Source organism: Oryzias latipes, chromosome 4, assembly GCF_053564925.1.
Source record: "Oryzias latipes strain Hd-rR chromosome 4, Olatipes_Hd-rR_3.1".
NCBI classification, from domain to species: Eukaryota; Metazoa; Chordata; class Actinopteri; order Beloniformes; family Adrianichthyidae; genus Oryzias; species Oryzias latipes.
Window position 1 is genome coordinate 27,837,594 of NC_136240.1, and position 22,158 is coordinate 27,859,751.

The 22,158-nt window shown below is 38.6% G+C and overlaps 2 protein-coding genes and 1 long non-coding RNA gene across 3 annotated transcripts in view; 2 read left to right on the forward strand and 1 right to left on the reverse strand.

The window, feature by feature from the left end:
* Positions 1-22,158, forward strand: part of LOC110014966 (uncharacterized) — a 29,558-nt gene that overhangs the window by 3,049 nt on the left and 4,351 nt on the right. The window lies entirely within an intron of this gene.
* Positions 1,295-16,262, reverse strand: si:ch211-1a19.3 (uncharacterized). The gene is made up of 5 exons (XM_004068156.5): positions 15,750-16,262; positions 8,267-8,363; positions 4,930-5,083; positions 4,689-4,843; positions 1,295-2,223 (listed from the first exon to the last, which is right to left on the reverse strand). Coding segments are annotated over exons 1-5 (735 nt in total). The 5' UTR covers positions 16,077-16,262; the 3' UTR covers positions 1,295-2,221.
* On the forward strand, positions 16,489-20,344 carry LOC105353983 (uncharacterized). Its single transcript, XR_013655619.1, has 2 exons — positions 16,489-19,278; positions 19,387-20,344. It is a non-coding gene; the product is annotated as an uncharacterized LOC105353983 (long non-coding RNA).

The following is a 22,158-nucleotide window of genomic DNA, read 5'->3' on the forward strand; positions in this document are numbered from 1 at the left end:
CCAGGGAAGGTTTAGCAGATCAGCAAGCCAAAGATGCACAAGGGTAAAGACATAATAATCAAAAACAACAATAAAGAGAACCTCCATGAAGTCTAATTTCCAGTTCCCGCTTCCTGTGGTTTTATCAGTTTTTACAGCTCCACCTTTTGCCACTTCCTTTGGCCTAATTTGGCTCCACATGCAACAAAAATGGGTCATGTAAATGTCAGTCAGAATACAGATTAATGTCAAACATGCAGGTTAAAAACGTTTTTGTACTTTTGTAAATTGTACTTTTCTTTTCTGTGAAATAATTTTATTATTTTATTATTTTGTGAAATTATTTTTCTCGTGCATGTTTGCACTGAACAGTGAGTGGCTCTCATTTCACTGTATGCGTGTGTGATGCGAATTATACATGTGTACAGTGACAATAAAGGCATTCTATTCTAAAAGAGGTGGCACTAAATTCTCTCCAAACTAAGGCAAAACTAAGACTGCAGCCCAAAACCATAGCAATGAAACGGTCATCATGCAGACCATTTCCAAATTAGAATATAATTAAAAGATTTGTGCATTTCCCGAAGTCCATTAAAACATTTTTAAATTAATTTGAAGTACATATATTTTACATAAATTAGGCTTCCATCCACCAAAATAATGAAGACAGAATTTTAGAGAATTCAAATTCTGTTGGTAAATCACCATTTACCTTCAGTTTTGCCTCCATTGTCAAGGACCCCACCCACCCACAACAAGGTCTGTTCACTCTCCTCTCTTCAGGACGGAGGTACAGGAGTGTGAAGTGCAGGACCCCCAGACTCAACTTGTACATCCTCATCGTTCGCTACTGTTATTATCACTTTTTGCACATTTGCACTTCTACAATTTGCCACTCGACATCTTGTGTTTTTGTGTGTTTGTTGTGTGTGAATTTTTTCAGTTTCCTCGATACTTTTTGGCATTCGGAGCAGACAGCAAAGAAAGAATTAGATTGTGCAGGGAAACCCGTTTCTTACTGTGCATATGATACTAAACCCTTTGAATTGAATTGAAATTAAAACCTACGTAGAAACACTGGACAGATTCGGCTCTCAGCACTGGCCTTGATGGAATAAAAAAGGACTTCATGACGGAACTGAAGCGCAATAATCTACATGACAAGTTGATCGAACTGTTTCTAAGGAAAGAGAGGAGGATGGATTTTGTCTTTAAATAATCCGATTTTATTGATGAGTGAAATGATAAATATAATATTCCAAATTTATGTGGTCATTTTCAATGTTTTTTGCTGGCTGTAGTTGCAAAACGAAAATTGTTTACTGTTTTTTGATTATTCCGTTTATTTAGAGACATTTATTGTGGCTACAGGAATTTTCAATATGCAATGTAAAGGTGGTTTCTGCATCATCAAATGGTTAACAAGGAGTTGAGTGATTCAGACATAGCACTACTGAAGGCCAGGGTGTGTAATTCATGGTCCGCAAATGCCATCCAGTAATTGTTTGGCAAACCCGAAAAAGAAATGTACAAAACCAACATCATTGTGAATTTTTTTAGGTTTAATTTTCCAACCTACTGTTTAAACAAGCATCTGACAAAGCTTGTTAAATCAGCACTGTGTTTACTCTGTTTATTCCAGTGCAGGTTGGTACTTTGTTGATTGTGCTATTCAATTGTGTTAAACACGACAAAGACTTGTGGGTAAACCGGCCATTGATCATTTCCATACAGTGGAGGCAATACTTTTGTGTTGGGACTTAATGTTTTAATTTAACAGTCAAATTCCCCCAAATTTTCAACATTTACATTCCTATTTGCTGAATTTCTGAAACCACACCCTTTTGCTCTGAACTGAACACCACCTTCCAGTAGCAGAGTAGCTTAAGTCCACTGCAACAAGGAAAAATTCTAGCCTTGACTTTGAGGCATTCGAAAGAAGCTTATGAAGTTGAGACACACGCAGCAGAAGAAAAAATCCCTCCTCTGGGCCGGACAGGATCAGATACATGACAAAAAAGGAAACAGCAGAGAATCTCAAAGAGACCAGCAGATCTAAACTGGTTCAACCAAGGAGCTGAAAGCAAAAGTCCAAGCGTTCGTCGTGTGTCAGCATCTCCATGGCGACGTGTTTGTTGTGCAGACAGAGAGTTTGTACAGCAGTCGTCAGTCGGTCCAGACTCTGTCTCACTTTGGACCACAGTACTCGCTGTCCTGGTTTTTAATATCCAGCTTGTTGAAATCCTGCGAAAAAGCCAAAGAGGTGAATGAGGTTAAAGAATGATGCCCTTTCTGGGGCATTTCTGTTTTAAAATTTAAAGTCCTACTCTGATCATCTTTTGACCTATTCTGAAAGCGTTCCTAGTGGTCTCTTCATTATGATTATGACATTTATAGTCAAAATCTATCAATGTTTGTTGTTTTCTAGGACAGAGTTTCTGCAGAGCAGCAGTAGGTGATTTTAAATTCATCCCTGGGTTGTGGGCAGGACAGTTGGTGCGGCGTGACCCCGCTCCAACTTCCCATCACCTATCTGTTTACATGCTTTCTTGCTAGCTTACAGCCCCTCACACTCCCAAACTAACATTAGTGGTGCAACAAAAACAGCGAGCAATATGGAGCTGTCCAACCGTACAGTTTAGATCCAGATGCCAGCTCAGACGATGAAAATATTGACGCACGCGGATCTAGTGATCTACAAGTGGAGCAGAGAGCTTGTGGCCCGCTGACTGTAGCTTCTACGTCACACCTACAAGATTTTTCCATTGGCAGCGGCTTGGTGGCTTGCCCATAGTAGCTTATGGAGCTGTTCAACTACAAGCTCTTTCTAACGGCTGTCTTTCATCTGCTCCTGATTGACAACAATTTGAATAAACACTTAGAAATACTATTCTAAGCTTAATTTTCTTCATATTTATCCTCACAAGAACATGTTAGAAACACCAAAAACACAGTTTTCATTAGAGTGGGTCTTTACATTTTCAGCAGATTTACTTAAAACTATGAACAGTCAGAGGATAATAAAGTGACTTATGTGATAAACTATTGTGGAATCATCTGAGGGCAGCCAGATGTAGTAGAGCGATTTAAAAAAGAACTAAAACATTGCATTATTAAGATTACATTACTGTTTCAAGGAAACTTTGACTTGCTGAAGTCATTCAGATCGTAAGGATATCTTTCACATAGATCAGTGAAAGTTTTTTAAAAGGCATCATAAAGAAAATGTGTTATATAATTGTTTGGACTGTAAAGACAAAAAATGAAAAACTGCAGTAGACGAAATAGACCACGAGGCTTGGGGTTGGATTTAAATCAGAACCATTTGTCTGTGCATGTCCGTTGTTCCCTTCAGCCAAGCTGGTAGGCTATTTTTCTTTTTTTCGAGATAAACCTGTTTTTCCCACAAATTTATTTTTGGCTTGCTAATTTTAAAGAGGGTTCTGAAAAAACATGACTCTCGGGCATAACGTCCAGAAATGATTATTATTCGTTGGGCTTCCATGGCAGAGCTAATATTGTTTAAACTGAACAGCTTTTAGCTTTATTGAGAAAACCTGAAGTCCTTCTGAAGATCGTGGTTTTATCATATTATCCTGATAAATGAGGGTTTAAAGAATACTTCACTTCACTTTTCTATTTAACTTTTTTAAAGATATTTAATTAATTTGCATTTTCCTTTTCTTTTCACAAATTGTTATACATTTTATTGAGAATTGAAGGGGGAAAAAAATATATATATATATACATTCTGTTATCTAAAGGTAAAATAAGAAAATAAAAGTCACATAATAGCCCAAACAAAGAGATAAACTGAAAGATGCATCACAAGGGCTGACCTATTTTGGATCTTAGTCTGTTCTAGATTAGACTAATTTCAGAGAACAAATCTTTATTTATTAACTTAAATAAACTTACCTTTGTGCGGACTTAATTAGTTTAAAAAGTTTATTCACATCATATTCTTTGGAAGTTAATCATGCTTTCATGAAGCCAATCCAAAACTAGTTTATTTAGAATATTCACAAAATGAGAGCTGGATCATATTTGTTTTGTGCAACATCCTTTTTTTTTTGTTTTGTTATTTATTTAGGAAAAATAACTGTTTATCTCCATTGTGTAGCTTTAGTCTTTATGTTAGATATTTTAGTAAATTATCTACGAAATATTAAAACATTATGTTTTGTAAGAATGCAATGTAAACCAAGAGGAAGCCTTGAGGAACACTAGAATTAACTGAAGAAACCAGTGAGAATGAAACAAGTTGACTTTTCCTTTAACTCATAAATAAGAGCAAAACAAATTTGACTAAACTAGCTGACACTAAAGTTTAAAAAAAAAACCCATTAAACTGGGTCTACTTTTCAATCAAACAATTAACGTATTTCTTACTATATCAAATGTTGCCTTGACAAACCAAATTTTTTCCCCCCTAAATTCCGTTATGTTTAAATTTAATTTCACTTTTATGCAATGTTTAGCAATGTTTGTAAAGGGAAAAAGGTCTGTGATGTGAGCTCTGCTTCCTCTCCATTTGACCTGAAGGAAGCTTCTATGTTTAGTCAGAATGGTTGTTCATTTAAACAGAAGTGAATGTATGGTTTAGAACAAAGTCAGACAATCTGAGCTGCATTTCACAAACCTCTGTGAGAATGATAAACATTAAGTTTTTGGATAAGATAGTCAGAAGAACCAAAAGAGGTACGTACAGGTCGTAAGCAGCAGAGTGGTGCACATGAGCAGTATCAGAGCAGGAGCTCCAGAGACAGGAACAATTACGGAAGCGCCACCCGAGGGGGGGCAGGACTTTTCCTCCTGCTTGTTCTCCGTAGGTATGTTACATTCAACAGCTTTGTACTTTTGACTGTAAAGAGAGATGAAAACAGGTTTAGGAGGGCAGACAGCATGCCCTTGATCAGGAAACGACAAACCACAGTAGAGAACTCCTACATCTGCTTTTGCAGGAACTGCTTCTGAGAGTCGCAGGCCTTGGTCAGAGCCTGAGCTGCCATGGTTTGGCTTTGATCCGCCTGCCTCAGGTTGACGCAGGCCTCAGTCTGATGGAAGGCCTCGGTCATGTTCTGCTGTAGGACCTCCATGCGCTCTAAGGACATCAAGCAGAGAAACACAATATGAAGAACCAGTAAAAGACAGCAGAGCTAAATACAACTAACTGCTCATCACAACTCCTGTCTAACTGCTCGCGCTCAATTTAGACCTGCACGAGATTTTTGAACATGTCAACTTTTAAAAAGAATAATTAGATTAACAAATCTAATTTGTTTTAGTTTAATTTGTTAATAAAGGTCATTTAATTCTCATTTAATTTACTCCCGGCTTGGTTTGAGGGCATTTTAACTTGATGATAAATTTTGTTAATGTTATCAACATTATTCAAGATAAATTTGCTGAACTTTTACCTGTGACTGTTGTAACTTGACTGCATCTACATTGCATGATTTTTGTTTACAAGAACGAATGCAAACGGGAGCTCCAAACGTCATGGACAGCACCATCATTGATCTCACATTTTCACATTCTTTAAAGATTTGAGAACTGTTTGCATCTCTCTGTTTTCTTATCGTACTCCGGCCTGGATGATGGTGTTAAAGAGTAAGCAGGAAACAAACACGGGTCGTTTCCAGCTGTTTTAAGTGAATTTGACTAAAGGATGTGTAGACTTACTGAAAGTGTGACTGCTGGGATTTTAAACTCCCTATGGGAGGCGCCATCCACAGATGTGGAAACCTTTTTTTTACAACTTCATAAAAGCAATGTCTGACTATTTCTCTTTGTGTTTTTGCCGGGGCAACGTCATACAAGGAGTGAAATTGTTAAGCTATGTTCACACTGCAACGTGTGTTCAAGCGACCACTTCCAATGAAAAATCTATGTAAATGTGCATTTCATGTTCATGCGATGAAACGCCATTTTCTACAACTGTTTTTGGACTCTGCGTACAAACCCGCGACCATTGAACACGCATTTAAACCCAGTTGAATTTAGATCATTAAGGGACTTGGATCTGATAATGACGTATGGGTGATGTCCTTTTTAATTCATGGAAATGCCAACCGGTTGAAAATTGATCATGGAGGAGAAATTAACAGTTACGGTTTGTGCCAGACCAAATAAATTTGAAACTAAGTCTTTTATATATCGGAATAGAGCTGTGGAAAAAAAGATTTGCAACGCTTTGACATTTCACCCCAAGTCTCCTCCAACTATAGGTGGTGGAAATGTGCTAGTATTCGGTAGCGACAGTCCAGTGTGAACCCCATGAGCTAAATGCATTATCAAGAAAGCATGTCACAACTGTGATGTGATCATATTCATAGTCTAGAGTTAGTCGTGAGGGCAACTTATTTAGGTGTCATGCAACATAACTGTGTGGTTGTGATAGTTTTAAATGCTGATCAACAAAAAAATAAGGATTTTTCTTTCAGATACAGCCCCAAAAATCGGTGAGGTACGTTAACTATTCCCAATTGATTCCTAACTTTAGCAGTAACCTTTTTCAAACGTTAAAAGACGCCAGAATGCCAAATTTTAACAGTAACAAGCCACGGCACTCTGAAGCTGCTTAGAGTGAACTTTACAAGGGAAATCAAAAAAGTCTCCCTTTGGTGAGTCATAGAACTCCCATATGTTAACATAAAAGTTAAGTGATGTTTGCTCCAGCTTGACCACAATGCAATGTTCATATCTTAATCACACAGTATTTGTTTTTGTTCAGGCTGTTCGCAGCAGGAAGTCGACCTTCACTGACATCCGTTTCCACCCTCAGCTGCTGCTGTTACTGAGGCTCTGACAGGAAGTCGCTCTTAAGATTTCACACCACACGCCTCACATTTCAGCCTTCAGAATCAAAGTTCCTCAAACACTATTAAGATGGATAAGACTCTGATGAGACTCAAACCAGAGCGACCAAAAACTCCTGAGAACATGGTCAGGTGACCTGGCTTATCGGTCTCCTGAAGATGATTGGGTAGAATGCAGATTTAGGTGATTTAGCTTTTCCAGGAGGGACACTGAGGCATTTAAGGAAATGACTGTGTGTTCAGATATTTTCTCCATCTCATCTACAAGGGTCGATACAAAAGCTGGTGTTTCTTTTTTTTGGCTAGATTTGTGGCATGGCAGTGAGATGTGAGCAACCTCTCTGAGGTTTCATTACAGAGTGCTTCTGTGCACAAGGGCATGACAGGGAAACCCACATTCCACAGCCCTGACTGGTCCTCCTCAGAGCCTCTTGGAGCTCTGAGGAGCAGTGAGGAGTTGCGTTTGCTACAGAAATGGGAGCTTTGAAATGTTCAGAATTTGCTGAGACATTCAGAGTTAAGTCCAGCTCCTAAAAAGGAATCACATACTGTCACTCCACCTCTACCAACCTTCACATTTTGCACAATACAGTTAACATTCTCCTGGCAAGCCTCAGTACCCAGACTTTTGCCTGCCAGGTGGAAAAGTGGGGATTTTTCCCTCTGGGGAAGATGTCATCCGCTGCTCCCCCATCACCAGTTAGTTTTATCAGTCTTCCAATCACGCTGAAGTTCATTGAACTGCACCGTAACGACACCAATGTTTTTGAAAGCAATCTGCAATTTACCTCTGGGCACAAAAATGATTAGAGCAGCAGGATCAAGTTGTTTGAATGATCGATTGATTTTTATTTTTGCATTATTTTGTTAATATTATCAGGTAAAGATAAATCAGGAGTGTCAGAATCCAGGTCTCCAGGGTCGGTATCCAACATGTTTTCCATCCAACCTGCCAGTGAAGCTCCTTACTGGCTGAACACACCTGATCCAGGTAATCAGCAGCAGATAAGGCAGGAAACCAGCAGAAGGCCGCCCCTGGAGGCCTGGAGTTTGACACCCCTGCTCTGAGTCATTGAGAAATGTTTTCTTGTTCCAACGTTCATGGATTATTTTCTGTCTTGAATTTGTTTTCTGTCCTTCCTGATTCATTATATCCAGAGTATGACTAACAAGGCAGTGTTTCCAATCCCATAACATTTCCTCCAGTTTTATTTAACTATTTTTGTCTTCATCTGGAAACCCTGGACTGCATTTTTTGTGGTTGACAACTTCTCTTCAATGCTGATTTAAGTTTTTTTTTAACGAGAGGCTTCCCCGATTCCATAAGCAGCCACTTTTGTATTTGTTTATTGACTATGACTCATGGTCGTCATGGCAACATAGGAGGAATAGGCTGCTGAGAATAAAGCTGGCGTCTCTCTGGGAAAGTTTCCTTACATGGCAGTGATGGAGTTTTTTCCCCTCACCTTCCTGCAGGCTGATGTGAGCCGTGAGGTTTGCCTCCTTCTGCTGCAGCTGCTTCACCTCCTCCTGTAGCGCGCTGATGTTCCAGTTGAGGACAACCTGCGGCACAAAATAAACACACCCCAGAGGAAAAAACACATGTTACTAAGAGCCTGCAGAGTATGGAAGCGATTGTGTGGCGTAATTAAAAATCAAAATCAAAACCAGAAATGCTTTTTCATTTTCAAAATGAAGCTGCATTTTGACTCAAAATTAAAATTAAAAAGCAATCCGCTAAAATGATTTTTCCTTTTCTACCAAAAAAACACTTTTTCTGTCACTCAATTAAAATGATAAAGAAAATGGTATTTGACATTTCATTTTCAAAAAATTCTCTGGTAAATGTGTAGCAAAGTTCATTTAGAAATGTCTAATTTGACAATTAAAATGGATTAACAGAAATGATTTTTAATTTTCAAAACGTAACTGCATCAAATGACTCAAAATTTAAATGAAAAATCAATACTTCAAAATGCTTTTTCCTTTTCTACTTCAACACCACGTATTCTGTGTCTTAATTAAAACGAAAATGCAAAGAGTGTGACCGTGCGAATAGTGTCTCATAATTCAATTGGACTTAGCATTTTCCAGAGGGGAGGCGGGGCGATGACGTCAGTGCTATCTCCATGTGTCTGGCTGGCTGCCAAAGGGCACAGACAGTCTAGGAGCAGTGCGGACAGGTTTGTAGCCTAGTGTTAGCAGCAGGGGAGATGGCTTTGTGACAGTTTTGCACTCCTGGTGATTGTACACAGCTTCTCGGGACTACGTAGCAGCATTTCCGCCTTATGCGGTCCAGAGTTTGGGACCACAGCCTCCTTTGGAAGCCCCGCTTCGGACAGAGCTAACGCGGAGCTAAACTCGGCCCGCTAGCCCGGAGACAAAGCTAGTCCAGGGAAGCTTCGAAGCGCAGGAGGAGGAAATGCTGCTACGCACATCTGAGAAACTAAACCATCATATGAATTTGGGTTTCCAGTGGTGTCCAGAACAAAATAAAGGCTGATGTAATTCCCACATATTCACATCCAAGATGCTCATTGTGGCATTGCCAGCACAGAGTTTCAAAAGCATTTTGAAGTATCGAGTTTTCATTTTAATTTTGAGTCATTTGGTGCAGTTACATTTTGAAAATGAAATGTTAATCCATTTTAATTGTCAAATTAGACATTTCTAAATGAATTTTGCTACACAATTACCAGAGAACCTTTTGAAAATTAAATGTCAAATACCATTTTCATTATCATTTTAATTAAGACACAGAATAAGCAGTGTTGAAGTAAATGGTAAATGGCGTATACTTGTATACCGCCTTTCTTCCTACAAGGACAAAGCTCTTTACAGTCACAGACCCATTCACCCAGTCACACACACATTCACTCACACATTCACACACTGGTAGAAAAGGAAAAAGCATTTTCCTTGAATGCTTTTTCATTTTAATTTTGGGTCATTTGAAGCAGCTTCATTTTGAAAATGAAAAAGCATTTCTGTTAATCCATATTAATTGTCAAAGTAGACATTTCTAAATGAATTTTGCACCACATTTACCAGATAACTTTTTGAAAATGAAATGTCAAAAACCATTTTCTTTATTATTTTAATTAAGTGACAGAATAAGCGGTGTTGAAGTAGAAAATGAAAAAGCATTTTGGCGGATTGCTTTTTCTTTTTAGTTTTGAGTCAAAAAATGTAGCTTCATTTTGAAAATGAAAAAGAATTTCTGGTTTTGACTTTTATTTTTAATTATGCTACAGAAGAAAGGCAGCAACACTTGCTTATGGAGAGGCTTCAGTTTAACTCTCTCAGTACAGCTTTACTACTTTGACACCAACGAGGGCTGACACCCCAGTTAGGACAAAAATCCCTGTTTGATCTGAGTTTTATTTGTGGATTGAGAAATTTAAATAAGCAAATTCAGACTTTTCTTTTAAAAATCCTGAAAATTTCCTGAAGTTTTGTAGAGATTTGCTATTTAAAACGTTCTATGTTTAAAGTTGGATGCAAATACCGGTACCTCCTTCAAGGGTCGCCACAATGAATCAGCTTCCTCCAACTAACCTTGTCTTCTCCATCCTCTACCTTCATGTCTTTGTTCTCTGCATACGCGAACCTCATCTTTTCAGCATCAGGAGTTAAAATGCATAATACAAATATTCTAGACTCTCCATCCTCGTTGCTGAGCTGCTGACTGAAAGCAGGAAGGCCGAGAACAACCTTTGTCAACATTCCTTTCACTGCACGCAGCTGTCGCTGTTAGTTCAAGACTTAGAACCAGCTGATAGGATCGCTGATGCTGTGCAGACGCATTGCTGCTCATTCCGTCAACTTTTGATCAAGATTCTCATACCAGGATTTGGACACTGATGCCGGACGAACACTGCCAAAACAACCCTCTTAGAAAAAAGTTAATAATTCTTTCTGCATTGGCAGATTATCTTTCCACAAGCCAAAAAGAAATCTATCAATGGGGTAAGGAAATTTGTCTTACCGAGAAGTCTTATTTCAAGAAAAAAAACATTTTTGTCACAAAGAAATGTTTTTTCAAACTAAAATCTTTTGGCTATTAAAATGTTTTCTTGATAAGATCATTTTTTCTTGCAAGGCAGAAAATAAGACAGTTTTACAATGGTCTTTTTACTTTCTTAAGATTCAGTTTTTGCAGTGAACAGACTCAAACCCACGCCCCCTGCTCTGAACATCAAAATGAATGACAGTGTTCAGCAGAATTCTTCTTACTTATAAATTGATCTCTGAATCTGTTATTTATATTTAAATAATCTCTCAAGATATTTCGCTCATGGGAGCAGCAGACCCCTTTCATTTCTTCTCAATGTTTACTAGGAGGATTTCATAATTTTAAAGATTTGCTTTGATAAGAATGAATATGCAAAAACAAATCGGAGCTTTAACTGTTTAAGCAAAAAAAACAACTAAAAATTATCAAAGAAGAAAGTTATGTTTGAAAAATGAGAAGGTGACACAGAAAAGAAAAAAAAATGTAAAAAATATACAATACACTCATTTATGACTAGGGTTTGGAGCTCTGTCAGTTAGAATTTGTTAAAGCATATTGCTGCAAAAATAAATGGCTTGACCCTGCAACAACCATTACACCAGTGATAGTCTTTATTAAGTTATTTTTCTTTGTCTTGGTCTTTATTTTGCTAGATCCTCTTAATATCGACTAATGTCCTTTCCTTTCTATGTTGCTAAATCATACTTGTAACTTAGACTGATTTCAGTCCTAATTGTTATCATTGTTAAAGTCCCACTCCAATGAAAATGGTGTTTTTGCTGTTTGTAAAATGCTCTTTTGGCATCTTTTTAATGATTGAAGACATATGCAGTGTGCAATTGAAATTACGATCAAAATTTCATTTTTGAGCATTTCTATATTCAAATTATTGTGAATCAGGAGCAGAGGAAATGTGCCAATTGAATGAAGCTTGAATTGTTTTTTTTTTTAAATACATAAGATACAAAAGAAATGGAATGAAATAACTGTAGCTGGTGTAGCATAAAATATGAAAAATCTGAACCCTCTCCTTCCACATATCACACAACGTCTGCAAATGTCACAGGCAGTCCAAACATTTCACAGCTGATGGCACAAGGAGCCTGAAACCGGCTAAAAGAACAAAGTCACAGGTGGAAACGCTCCCAGCGTGGCTCTGAGACAGGAGTTGTTATTGAGTCGTGATGCAAACTGCTTCAACTGCAGCATGAGGTTTAAGCTCGCAGGAAAAAGAAAAATAATGTCAAAAGTTAGAAAAAGTCCTTTATTTCTTGGCCTGTCGTTTTCCTGTTGTGCTGTCAAAGCAGTTTATTCAATTGGACAGATTCTGTCTTTTCATATACAAATATGTTGTCTACCTATACCATAAATTACGGTAATAAAAAGAAATATAAATATCGATGGCCTGTCAATGGTGCATCAATTTCATGTGTTCGTGCACAAAGTCAAGGATTTTGTAGGATCATTGTCAGGTTGATGATAAACTAACTATACCAAACAGGTGCTAATGATCATCAATGTCACACAGAGGTTGGAACCCAGCAATGAACTCCAAGAGAAACAGCTTTGTGGTAGTAACAGCCAAACTCTGCTACCATGGTGAGGTTTGGAAAGACCGTTTCATCTACCATATTATATATTGTCATATATAAGGCACAAAAAACTATAAGGTTTCATTAAGCGAGACAAAAGAGTCAGATAAAAACCCCATCAGTCAGTCAGATTTCATTAACTGTGTTCACAGTAACTCTAGAAGTAGTTTTTAACACGCCACTCGTTAGCTACGTTTTAAGAGGATACCGTTAACACAATTGTGACAGTGACTATGCAAACTATGCCAACTCCCAACCTTGTTAGTAACTCATAAAAAAAAACACTGTCCGATACTGCAACACATTAGCATATTACCATTAACACCCAACCTTGTTAGCAACTCATAAAAAAAACAGACTGACCTTATTACAGACCACTGAGAACCTCTCAAAATCACAACCACACAAACACAACCAGAATGAATCCAATATAGAAGGCACTCCGGACTATTAAGCACACTGTCAGTTTTGAAAACAATGTGTAAGTGTATCTTATGGGGTGATAAATGTGGTAGTGTCAATATTGAGCGGAACAACAAGACACATCTACTGCATCAAACAAGACGTCTCTCCAAGAGATTTGACCCATTCCCTAGGGGAGCGGTGAGCTGCAACTGAACTGCGCTCGGGAGGCAGAAGCGTTAAGGGCCTTGCCTAAGGACCCTCACTGAGTGATGTTAACTGCTCGTCATTGATTTGGTAATTGCCCCCAGTACCATTGTTTCTTCCCCTCCGGGAATCGAACCCTGGATTCCTGCATGGTAGCTCACCTTACCAACCGAGCTACTCAGGGGTCAGCTAGCTCACATACACACACGCACACCACCATGTTGGAGCCAGACGACGTCAGTAAGCATTGATTGGTCCGAGTCGGCCAGAGTCAACATTTCAATGGCAATCACTCTCGTCAATTGTTTTGTAATGTTCAGCACGAGACCACATACTTTTATTGAGGCATCTGATTGGTCTTTTTATAACTTGAATACCTTGCACTACAGAAAAAATCTGAAAAAAGTTAGGATTAACAGGAACATGTTAAAATAAGGTATCAGAGCAAGAATTTTGACGAATAGAATGACTGAGTAATAGCTGTTTATTTCTCTAAAGAAGTCTGCGGGATTTTGGCTTCTTGGAGTCAGTGGGTACTTCCTGAACGGCAGGGTCGGGAGGTCACTCAGTCCAGCTCTTATAAACAGTCAAGGTGTGTATCCCAGGAAGACTGCCTCCTTGTTACCCTGTCAGTATTAGGTAGTCAAGCTTTGCAGAAGTATTCGGCTGACTTATCTCTCCCCAGGAAATCTGCAGAACACTGTACTTAACTGATCTATGGTTCATGGGACTGTCAGGTGACCTGTCATGACAAAACAGCAACCCAAGAATCTGGTTCCTTTAAATAAAGAGGACCAGATCCTTTTCACGGATGACAGCCTCCCTTATTCCTGCCTTTTCCACCAGTGATCACAATGTTTTATGAGCAACCCTAGCAGTTGGATGGTTAGCTAATTGATCAACAACAAACACCCTTTCTCCATTTAAAAGTGTAGAGAAAACAGAGAATTCTATCCCAATTGACAAATGCATAGGGCACCGGTAATAATTTTGGCAGCTTGCTTGGTTGTAGACTCAGGAAGTGGTTGTGTGAGCTCTACCTTCACAACCACAACACCAATGCGTTAAGTTAGGGTGTGGAGCATTGCCTCGTAAAATGTTGCTGCTACTTGCATGCAGGCCCCAAAGATGAGCAATGGCACAGCCGTATGGGTGTGTTTAAAGTCAACCAATGGTTCATGGTGCTTTTATGGTTAATCGATATTTTTCATCTCCTGGCCAGTTGGGGCCCATAGTCACAATTCAAATTGTCCTTGGAGAAAACACTGAACCTTAATGTGTGTAGGCCCTAAAGGATTTTAAAGGGCTCACTAACAACACAGTAACAGGTCTGTGAGCAACAGAAGTCTTTCTTGGTTCTAAAAGCTGGATACATTTTCTTGCACCATTAGGCAAATAAATTCTTCAAAATTCAGACAATGTCATTTCTTGGATTTTTTTTTTTTTTTCTGAATGTCACTACCTAATCCAAGTCCATGATCGGTCAAAATCTGACCTGGTTTAACAACTTAGTGTGTGTTCAATGCCCACACATTTTGTATGAAAACAGCCTTTAAAATGTGCGTAGCTTTGCGTGAACGCAAATGTTTTGAACATGGAGACCTGAAACACGTATTTACGAGGTCGGTTGAACGCTTGTCGGCAAAGGCCGTGGAGCTTAGCTTCAGAGGTGCAGTGATCAGATGATGAAGGGTCACGTGGAGCATTCCCGTCTGAATGCAAACGCTAAACTGGGAAGACAGTTGATGAATGACTTTCACAAGTTCACACTTTGACCTTTGAACTGCAAAATAATTTTCAGCTCTCGGGTTGTTTAGAAACCTTTTTAAATGAAATTTGAGTGCCATTCCTTTTCAGAGCTATAATCCACAGTTATGATGTGGGGGTGTCCTGTTTTTTTTTATTTTTTCACATTAATTTCCTCCATGAGTGTAGCTTGAGGAATGGAAAAATGAGGCTGAGGAAAAGGAAAGGAACACTGAGGGGGGAGTGGACGACAAACATTCACTTTTTCCAACTGGGCTCTGTGAGAAAGTGAAGGGGGGAACAACAATTCCGAACAGGAGGGACGATGGAATGGGGAGGAGGTGAGGGGAAGTGGTGCTGGGGGGGGGGTCAAGGAAGAGGAGTCCTGCTCTGTTTGTTTCAGCAGGTTAGCATATCTGTCAGTTTCTCTGCGTCTTTCCTGACTCGAGCTGTTGCTTTTGAGGCTCAGCTGTGTTCAAATATTTGGTTTTTGAGCCAACAGCATTGACCTCAGTCTAAGGACAGCTCTGAGGTAAGCTCTCAGTTTTAAAGCTGCACTTTTCAAAAGTTAAAAGTGAAAACAAGTTTTTTTTTTTTTTTTTTCTGTTTACGTAACAGGAAGATTTCGGTACATAAATTGCTATCTGTTTTCAAATGAAATCATGTTTTATGCTCAGCAAAGGACCTGCAGACCTTTATTAATGCATAACAGAAAGCAAATAAATGGGGCCTTTTCCAGTCTGCATCTGATCACCTCCAAATTTTTACAAAGCTGCAAAAATCTAACCAAAATGTAGATGAAAAGAAAAATTGATGGCACAGAAAATTATTTTTCTCTTTATTTTTTTCTGCTTTTGCTGTCTCTTTAGATGTGCCTAAATAGATGGTAAGTAGTTGTTTATAATTGATTATCTTTGCTCAGTTCACACTGAACAGATGATAAAATGAAATCCTTACATTTTTTATCAGAAAATGATGGAAACTCACATTTTCCTGGCGGCTCTCTTCCAGCTTGGCGTTGGTCGTGTTTTGCCTCTCCATCAGGAGTAAGATCTCTCTTTTCTTCTGGTTGTTCTCCCCCCTCGCTTCCTCCACTTTCTCCTCCAGGGCCACTTTGTCCTTTTGGAACTTCACCTTTGCCCCCTCCAGTCTTTCCGTGGCGTCCTGCAGCTCGGCGCGACACTGAGCCGCGCCTTTCATGTTTGGAGATGTGGCCCAAACAACGAGGATGACGATGGAAACGATGGACCAAAGCGTGAGAATGACGAGCAACACATTCTTTACTTTTTGGGAAGTCTTGGGCTCAGTTGTCATTGTTGCTTGGCTTAAAACCCTGGTCTGGAGGTGAACCTGAGGATGAGGATGTGCAGAGAGTGGCTGCTCCTTGTGAGGCTGAAGTGAGCTGGAGTTTCCCTTCAAGTTGGGCAGGGACGCAAGGAGGGGCTCCTTTGGGGGTGGCTCCTCCTTTAACGTTTGCCTCACTCAGCTAACTGTTCTAGGTGTGTGTGTGTTTGGTGGAGGGGGGCTCTAACAACTGAAGCTTTCTGTTTCTGTTTCCTGCTCTCTCTCTGTGATGCACTCAGCTGAACTCTTAAACTGAAAAAAAAAAAAAAAAAACAGGCAGAATCAAAACTTAAGAATAAGCAGAAACTGAAAGCATTCAGCAGCAGCAGTATTCACTCTTTCCTGACTGGCTGCGAGCTCTTGGCACACAACTGGCTACCACATGCCCCACCCAACTGATCTCCCTGACCTGTGATTGGCTTTTTGTGTGTTCAGAGCATCTGCATCTCTGTAAGCATGTAGCTGCTGCCAGGAGTTACTTTAACGTGACAAACCACCGCCAAAGTTAACCACACCCCACTGGGCTGGTGTTAGGTTAGATAAACAGACTTGGATTGTCGCAGGTGCAAATAAACACTTCTAAAGTATGTCGATATCTTCTCAAAATTCCTAGGATTATGTGTGGGATTGAAAATTGAGAAACTGTAAATGGGATGCTTCGCATTCATACAAGCAGATTCCTTCAACAGAGAGGTTATTTATAGAATAAATCAATTCAACACCTATGTAAGCTCTAGTTCAAACACTGCAAAAATTGAATCCTAAGAGGGTAAAGAGACTCTTGTTTTCTGTCTTGCACAAGAAAAAAAATGTCCTTGCTGATGGTAGGAGGTTTTCACTCAAAATCTGACAATACATAAAATCTGATTTTCTGGATTTTTTTTCTCATTTAGCCTCTTATAGTTGAGGTTTACCGACGATAAAAATTACAGGCCTCTCATCTTTTAGTGGGAGAATTTGCACAATTGGTGGCTGACTAAATACCTTTTTGCCCCACTGTATAAAAGATGAGATGATGGTTGATTCCCCACTTATGTTTGCAGCTGTTCTGCATTTCTCTCAAAAACTCTGGCTGAACTTGAACTCACAGGTCGTCCTGTCCCCTCCTCCTCGGGGGGGAACTTTCCTCCAAAAATGAAGAACTGATGTTTGAGCAGTGAAAAATAGAACTTTAATGTCATCTCGATCAAAAAGTGAGACTCACAGATCTTGTGTTTAGAGGAAGTCTACTGACGCTGATTCATGGTTTCATCTCAAGTGTTTAAGCAGAACTAAAAGGATAGATCTGATCTGGTCTTCATACCTGATTCCCTGTTAAATTAGGAATATATTTAAAGGTGATACTGATCCCATGATGTTTTGTGAGACCCAAACTGTTGACTTGTGATCACCAGCAGAGCTATGACATCAACAGGAAGTAACAGTTATGCAAGGGCAGATGTTTGCCAGCAGTTTTTTTGGTCAGAACTTAGTTTAAAATGGTTCCTACAACATATTTTTCTGGTAGTTTTTGCATCTCTGGAAAGCTGCAAGGACTTTGTATTGTCTCTATTTCAAAAAGGTGCTGTATAAATAAAAGCTCCACTTGCTGGCAGATCTGGAGACTCTTGGTACCTGAATTTCTGAGTTGGAACAAGACAAGAACTGCTCTATTACTTGATTTTGTGACTATTATGTGATTCATGCCACAATAACCCCATCTACAAGAAACTAAATCCAAAATGTTGGTCTCACAGGGAGCCAGGAATAGTCGGTAAATCAGGAAAACAAGTCAGACTGGTTCAGAAAAGCTGAAACAGGTGAGCTAGCACCAATCCTGGGTTAGAAAACGGGTTCCAACAGGTAAAAGGGAGAACCTGAAGACCTGCAACAGGTGAAACAGATCTGACTGATGGGAGATGGGGCAAAAACGTGTTGTTCCCTCTGGTCTTGACATGAGTTTAATTTGCATAAACCAACAATATTCCTCAACTTGCGATCAAAGTGTCCTTGTGCAAGACACTTAACCCCACATTGCTCCTGGTGGTTATGGCTTGGCGCCAGCGTTCAGCGGCAGTGTCTGCATAAATGTGTGAATGTGTGTGTGTGTGTGTTAGGACTGTGACTGTAAAGCACTTTAGGTCTTCCAGTATATAAGTATACGCAATTTATTATTATAAATAAATGAGCAGAATAATTGTCCTAAGGTTGAAATGTTAAAAATGTTTAAACTTAGCTTATCATTGGTTGCAACGTTGACATATTTCAGTGTTTTCTCGCCTGTCCTTCACTTCCTTTTGTCATTTCAGCTTTGAAAAACATTAATCTGTTCAGCCTTTTTCTTCAACTTTTCATTTTCCTGTAATTTTTTTCTAAATCTGACCATAAGTTTAGCTTTTGGCACTGCTCAGCATTGTAAGTGATTATATTTAGCTCTAAAAAGAGGTTAATCTCATGTGATATTCTATATTTAGGCTTTTTTTTTGGTCAGTCCTGTAGCATCTTTTTAGTCAGATCTTTAATTAAATTAATTAGCATTTGTTTCAGCTGTGTTAATTTAGCAACTTTGAGATTATATTGATCTCACTGATAAAACAATTTTTCAATATTTTTATCCCTTTTGCACTCCTAAAGCTTGCATATAACCTCTCAATCTCTAATCTGTTCTTATTTAAATCTGCCATTTTTTTTTCCTGTAAATAAAAAAATTAATTAAAGCGTATTTGTTGTTTCACCTAACAAAATAAGGAATGTTGTGTGGCCTGTTTCAAAGTCCTGAAAAAGTTTTCATTTCATGGCAAAGCCTGACCTTGGAGATAAAGGTGTTTCGTTAAATGTTTTAGAAAAGAAACAAATTGTAAAAAAAACGGCGGATGGACAATTGTGTGAGGCTTCAGACATTTTGGCCAGATTTTATGGTTTAATTACGACTCTGGTTGAATATTGGGTTATGTAGAACTGATTCTTTTAAACCAATTCTTGTTTAGTAACATTTTAACCATCAAGTCTGAGTCTTTCCTGCAGTGTGTGGTTGGTTCTGGTTACCTAAAGAATTCATTATGTCAGCTGTGGAAAATATGAGGGAGCAGCCCCGGATTCGTTTGAGCTGACAGTTTACTCTGCACACAAACCCACAAAAACAAGAATGATCAGCCTCCAGGTGCTCTACAACTCTCTGCTGCGTCATTTAAAGGTTGGAAGGCAAAGACCCCGCATTTCACACAATCTTGATGCAACAGAGTCAACTTACTTTTAAATCCAAATTTCCACTAATTGTTTTAATTTTTTTGCTTTTCGACAGGAAAATCCCATTGATTGAAATGTTAATTTTACAGCTTCTGGACAACAGAACAACAACTGATTGTTAAGAAACAACAAGTGATTTAAATACTAGTCTTTAAGATAAAATAAAAACCCTGGAAGTTTAGAAGAATTGTATCATCCATTCATTGATTTATTGATCTCCTTAACCCTTTTAATACCTTTTGGGGTCATGGAGTTGCTGGAGCCTATCCCAGCCACTATCGGGCGAATGTGGGGTTTGCCTTTGGTGGTTTGGCAAGTTTGCATTGGTGCTAATTAGACTAATAAACAAAAAATATATAAATGTACAATGTAAACATCCTTCCTGCTGATGAAAATCTCAATAGACTGTACTAAACATTAACCCCCCTCCCCAAAATTAACTTTGAAAAAAAAACATCAAGCAAAATTATAATTTTTTGCCTGATTATTCTGGAATGTATTTAGGCAGCTGATGATAAAATGGTGCATTATTTTAGTTCATTCTTTTGTTCTCAACCTTTTGAAAGACAAGATGTACTTTTTCTTGATAAAAATCAAAAGGCACACAACCAACCAAAAATTTAAGAACCCCCCCCCCCCCCCCAAAAAAAAAAAAAAAACAATTCTGTGGTCTTGAATAAGGATCAAATAAACACAGAAAAAAAGTATTTTATTCTTTTATGATTTTTCATATTTCTACTAACTGTGTTGCACAGAGCTGATATCACTAGCAATAGTAATTACCTTTTACACCAATGAAGTGAAATTGAATCATTTTACACATCACACCTGTATGGTGGCCCTGAAGTTCAAATCACACCAACAAATCCCTCAACGCAAAAACATTTTAAAGAGAACAACAACAATTAAAAGAGCAAAACACATAACAAAAAACACAGCAATACATTTTATAAATCACAACAAAAATCCAGAAAAAAAGGTACACAAATAAAGATATTGCATTTAAATAACTTGGTAAAAACTTGATTAAAAAAAACGATCAACATCTCCCAACATGTTTATGTGATTGTCGTGTTTTCATTGAAACACTTCGCTGCTTTGAGGAACAAAAACAGCAGCAGGAGGGTTTGATCCGTCAGTGGACGATGGAGTCTCTGCACATGTGGGTGATCCTTCTCGCTCTCAGTGGTGAGTCTGTTTTATTTTTAAGAAAATATCCTTCATTGAGGATTTACAATGACTCAATGAATAAATTAAGAAACTGGAAAAAGATACATTTTTTTTAAGAATATTGTGTTTAATAAGAAGTATTCTGTTTGCAGGTTGACAAATTCAAACAATTGTCAATTCTTATATTATATCATAGGTTTATCTATTGTCAGACAAATCCTTTTGTCAAATACATTTTATAAAATAAAATCTATCCATCTATTTTTTGCTTTTGTTTTAATGTTTCCTCTTTATTTCCTTCTTTTTTGTTTACTTGTTGTTTTCTACTTTTTTTTTTTATCATTAGGTTTTCAGCAGCATGTTCTCACCATGCCGACATCCACTCTTTGGGTCAGACCAGGTGAAAATGCCACCCTGTATTGCCCCCTGCTGGACACTTTGCACCGCAACAAGTCCTCACCCACTGCCTCCACCATCAGCTGGTACAGGACGGCTGCAGGTCAGGGACCACAAATGCTGTTGACAGTGATGCCCTCTAACACCCCCAACGTGACGTACGGAGCCGGAGTTTGTCCAGGGAAGGTGTCCGTGGGGGTCAATGGGTCACTGTTGCTGCGCGGCTTCCAGCAAAACGATTCTGCTGTTTACTTCTGCGGGATGAGCCAGGGGAGCAAGCCGGAGAAGAAAGCCGACGCTCCGAGCCACAGAGGGCATTAGAGCTCCTGCTCTTCAGTTTCCTCTGCCTCTGTTCATGTATGACCTCATTTCAGAAATGAAGTAAAGTTTACTCAGAAATTGGATCGGTGTTGATGTTATTTACTGCAGAGTTCAGTTAGAGCATATAACAAGGGTAGTATAGAGTATAAACCAAGTACGTGTAGTCTGGGAAGTACAATAACTGAATACTTCTTCAGACTAAATTGGAACATTTGAAATGTTTAAAGTGCATAGATAGTACATAAAAAGTAAACTTCAGGTATAGTGCCTCAATTTTAGTATAGACTAAGTCAGGGGTCTGTAACCTTTAATGCTTTAAGAGCCATTTGGACCCGTTTCTTACCAACCAAAACTCAGCAAGAGCCACTAAGTCCTACATCAATGTTTAGAAAATACATGTTATTTATGTTTTTGTGGACATTAAGCCATTCATTCCTCAAATGTGGCATATAAATATTTACAAATATCGAATTACAACATTGTTATATTTCTATTTCAGCACACTTAAGTTTATTTCAAAATAAAATACCTTCTGTGTGAATTGATTCCCCCCGGTGCAGCAGATTAGCTTGCAATAACACTTTAAGAACTTCACCACTAAACAGCAGCTAGACGAGAAAAAAAGAATATGAGCTTTAAACCTATTCTAATAATAAAGCACTCTGACAGTAGATCAAACCCTTTATACCATCAGGAAAGGCAAAGCTCTCATCGCCTTATGATTTAGTATCGTGTATGCTGTGGTTAAAAATTTTAATTTCTGAATTAGAAAGAAAAATTTCAAAGTGTAAAAATATAAAAATAAATGACAAAATTAACCAATAAACCAATTATTTACTTGTTTGCATTTTTTTAAATGGAGGGATAAAAATGCTGCATGTGGCTCCAGATCCAGGTTGCAGGACTGGACCAAGTATACACTAAACCGACTACCTTTGTC

Bases quoted from the DNA above. Each gene is read 5' to 3' on its own strand.
- si:ch211-1a19.3 (XM_004068156.5), bottom strand. From the start codon at position 16,076: ATGACAACTGAGCCCAAGACTTCCCAAAAAGTAAAGAATGTGTTGCTC. The intron at 8,364-15,749 runs GTGAGTTTCCAT...TTTGTGCCGCAG, and splicing joins AAGAGAGCCGCCAGGAAAAT to GTTGTCCTCAACTGGAACAT. The intron at 5,084-8,266 runs GTGAGGGGAAAA...TGATGTCCTTAG, and splicing joins TCACATCAGCCTGCAGGAAG to AGCGCATGGAGGTCCTACAG.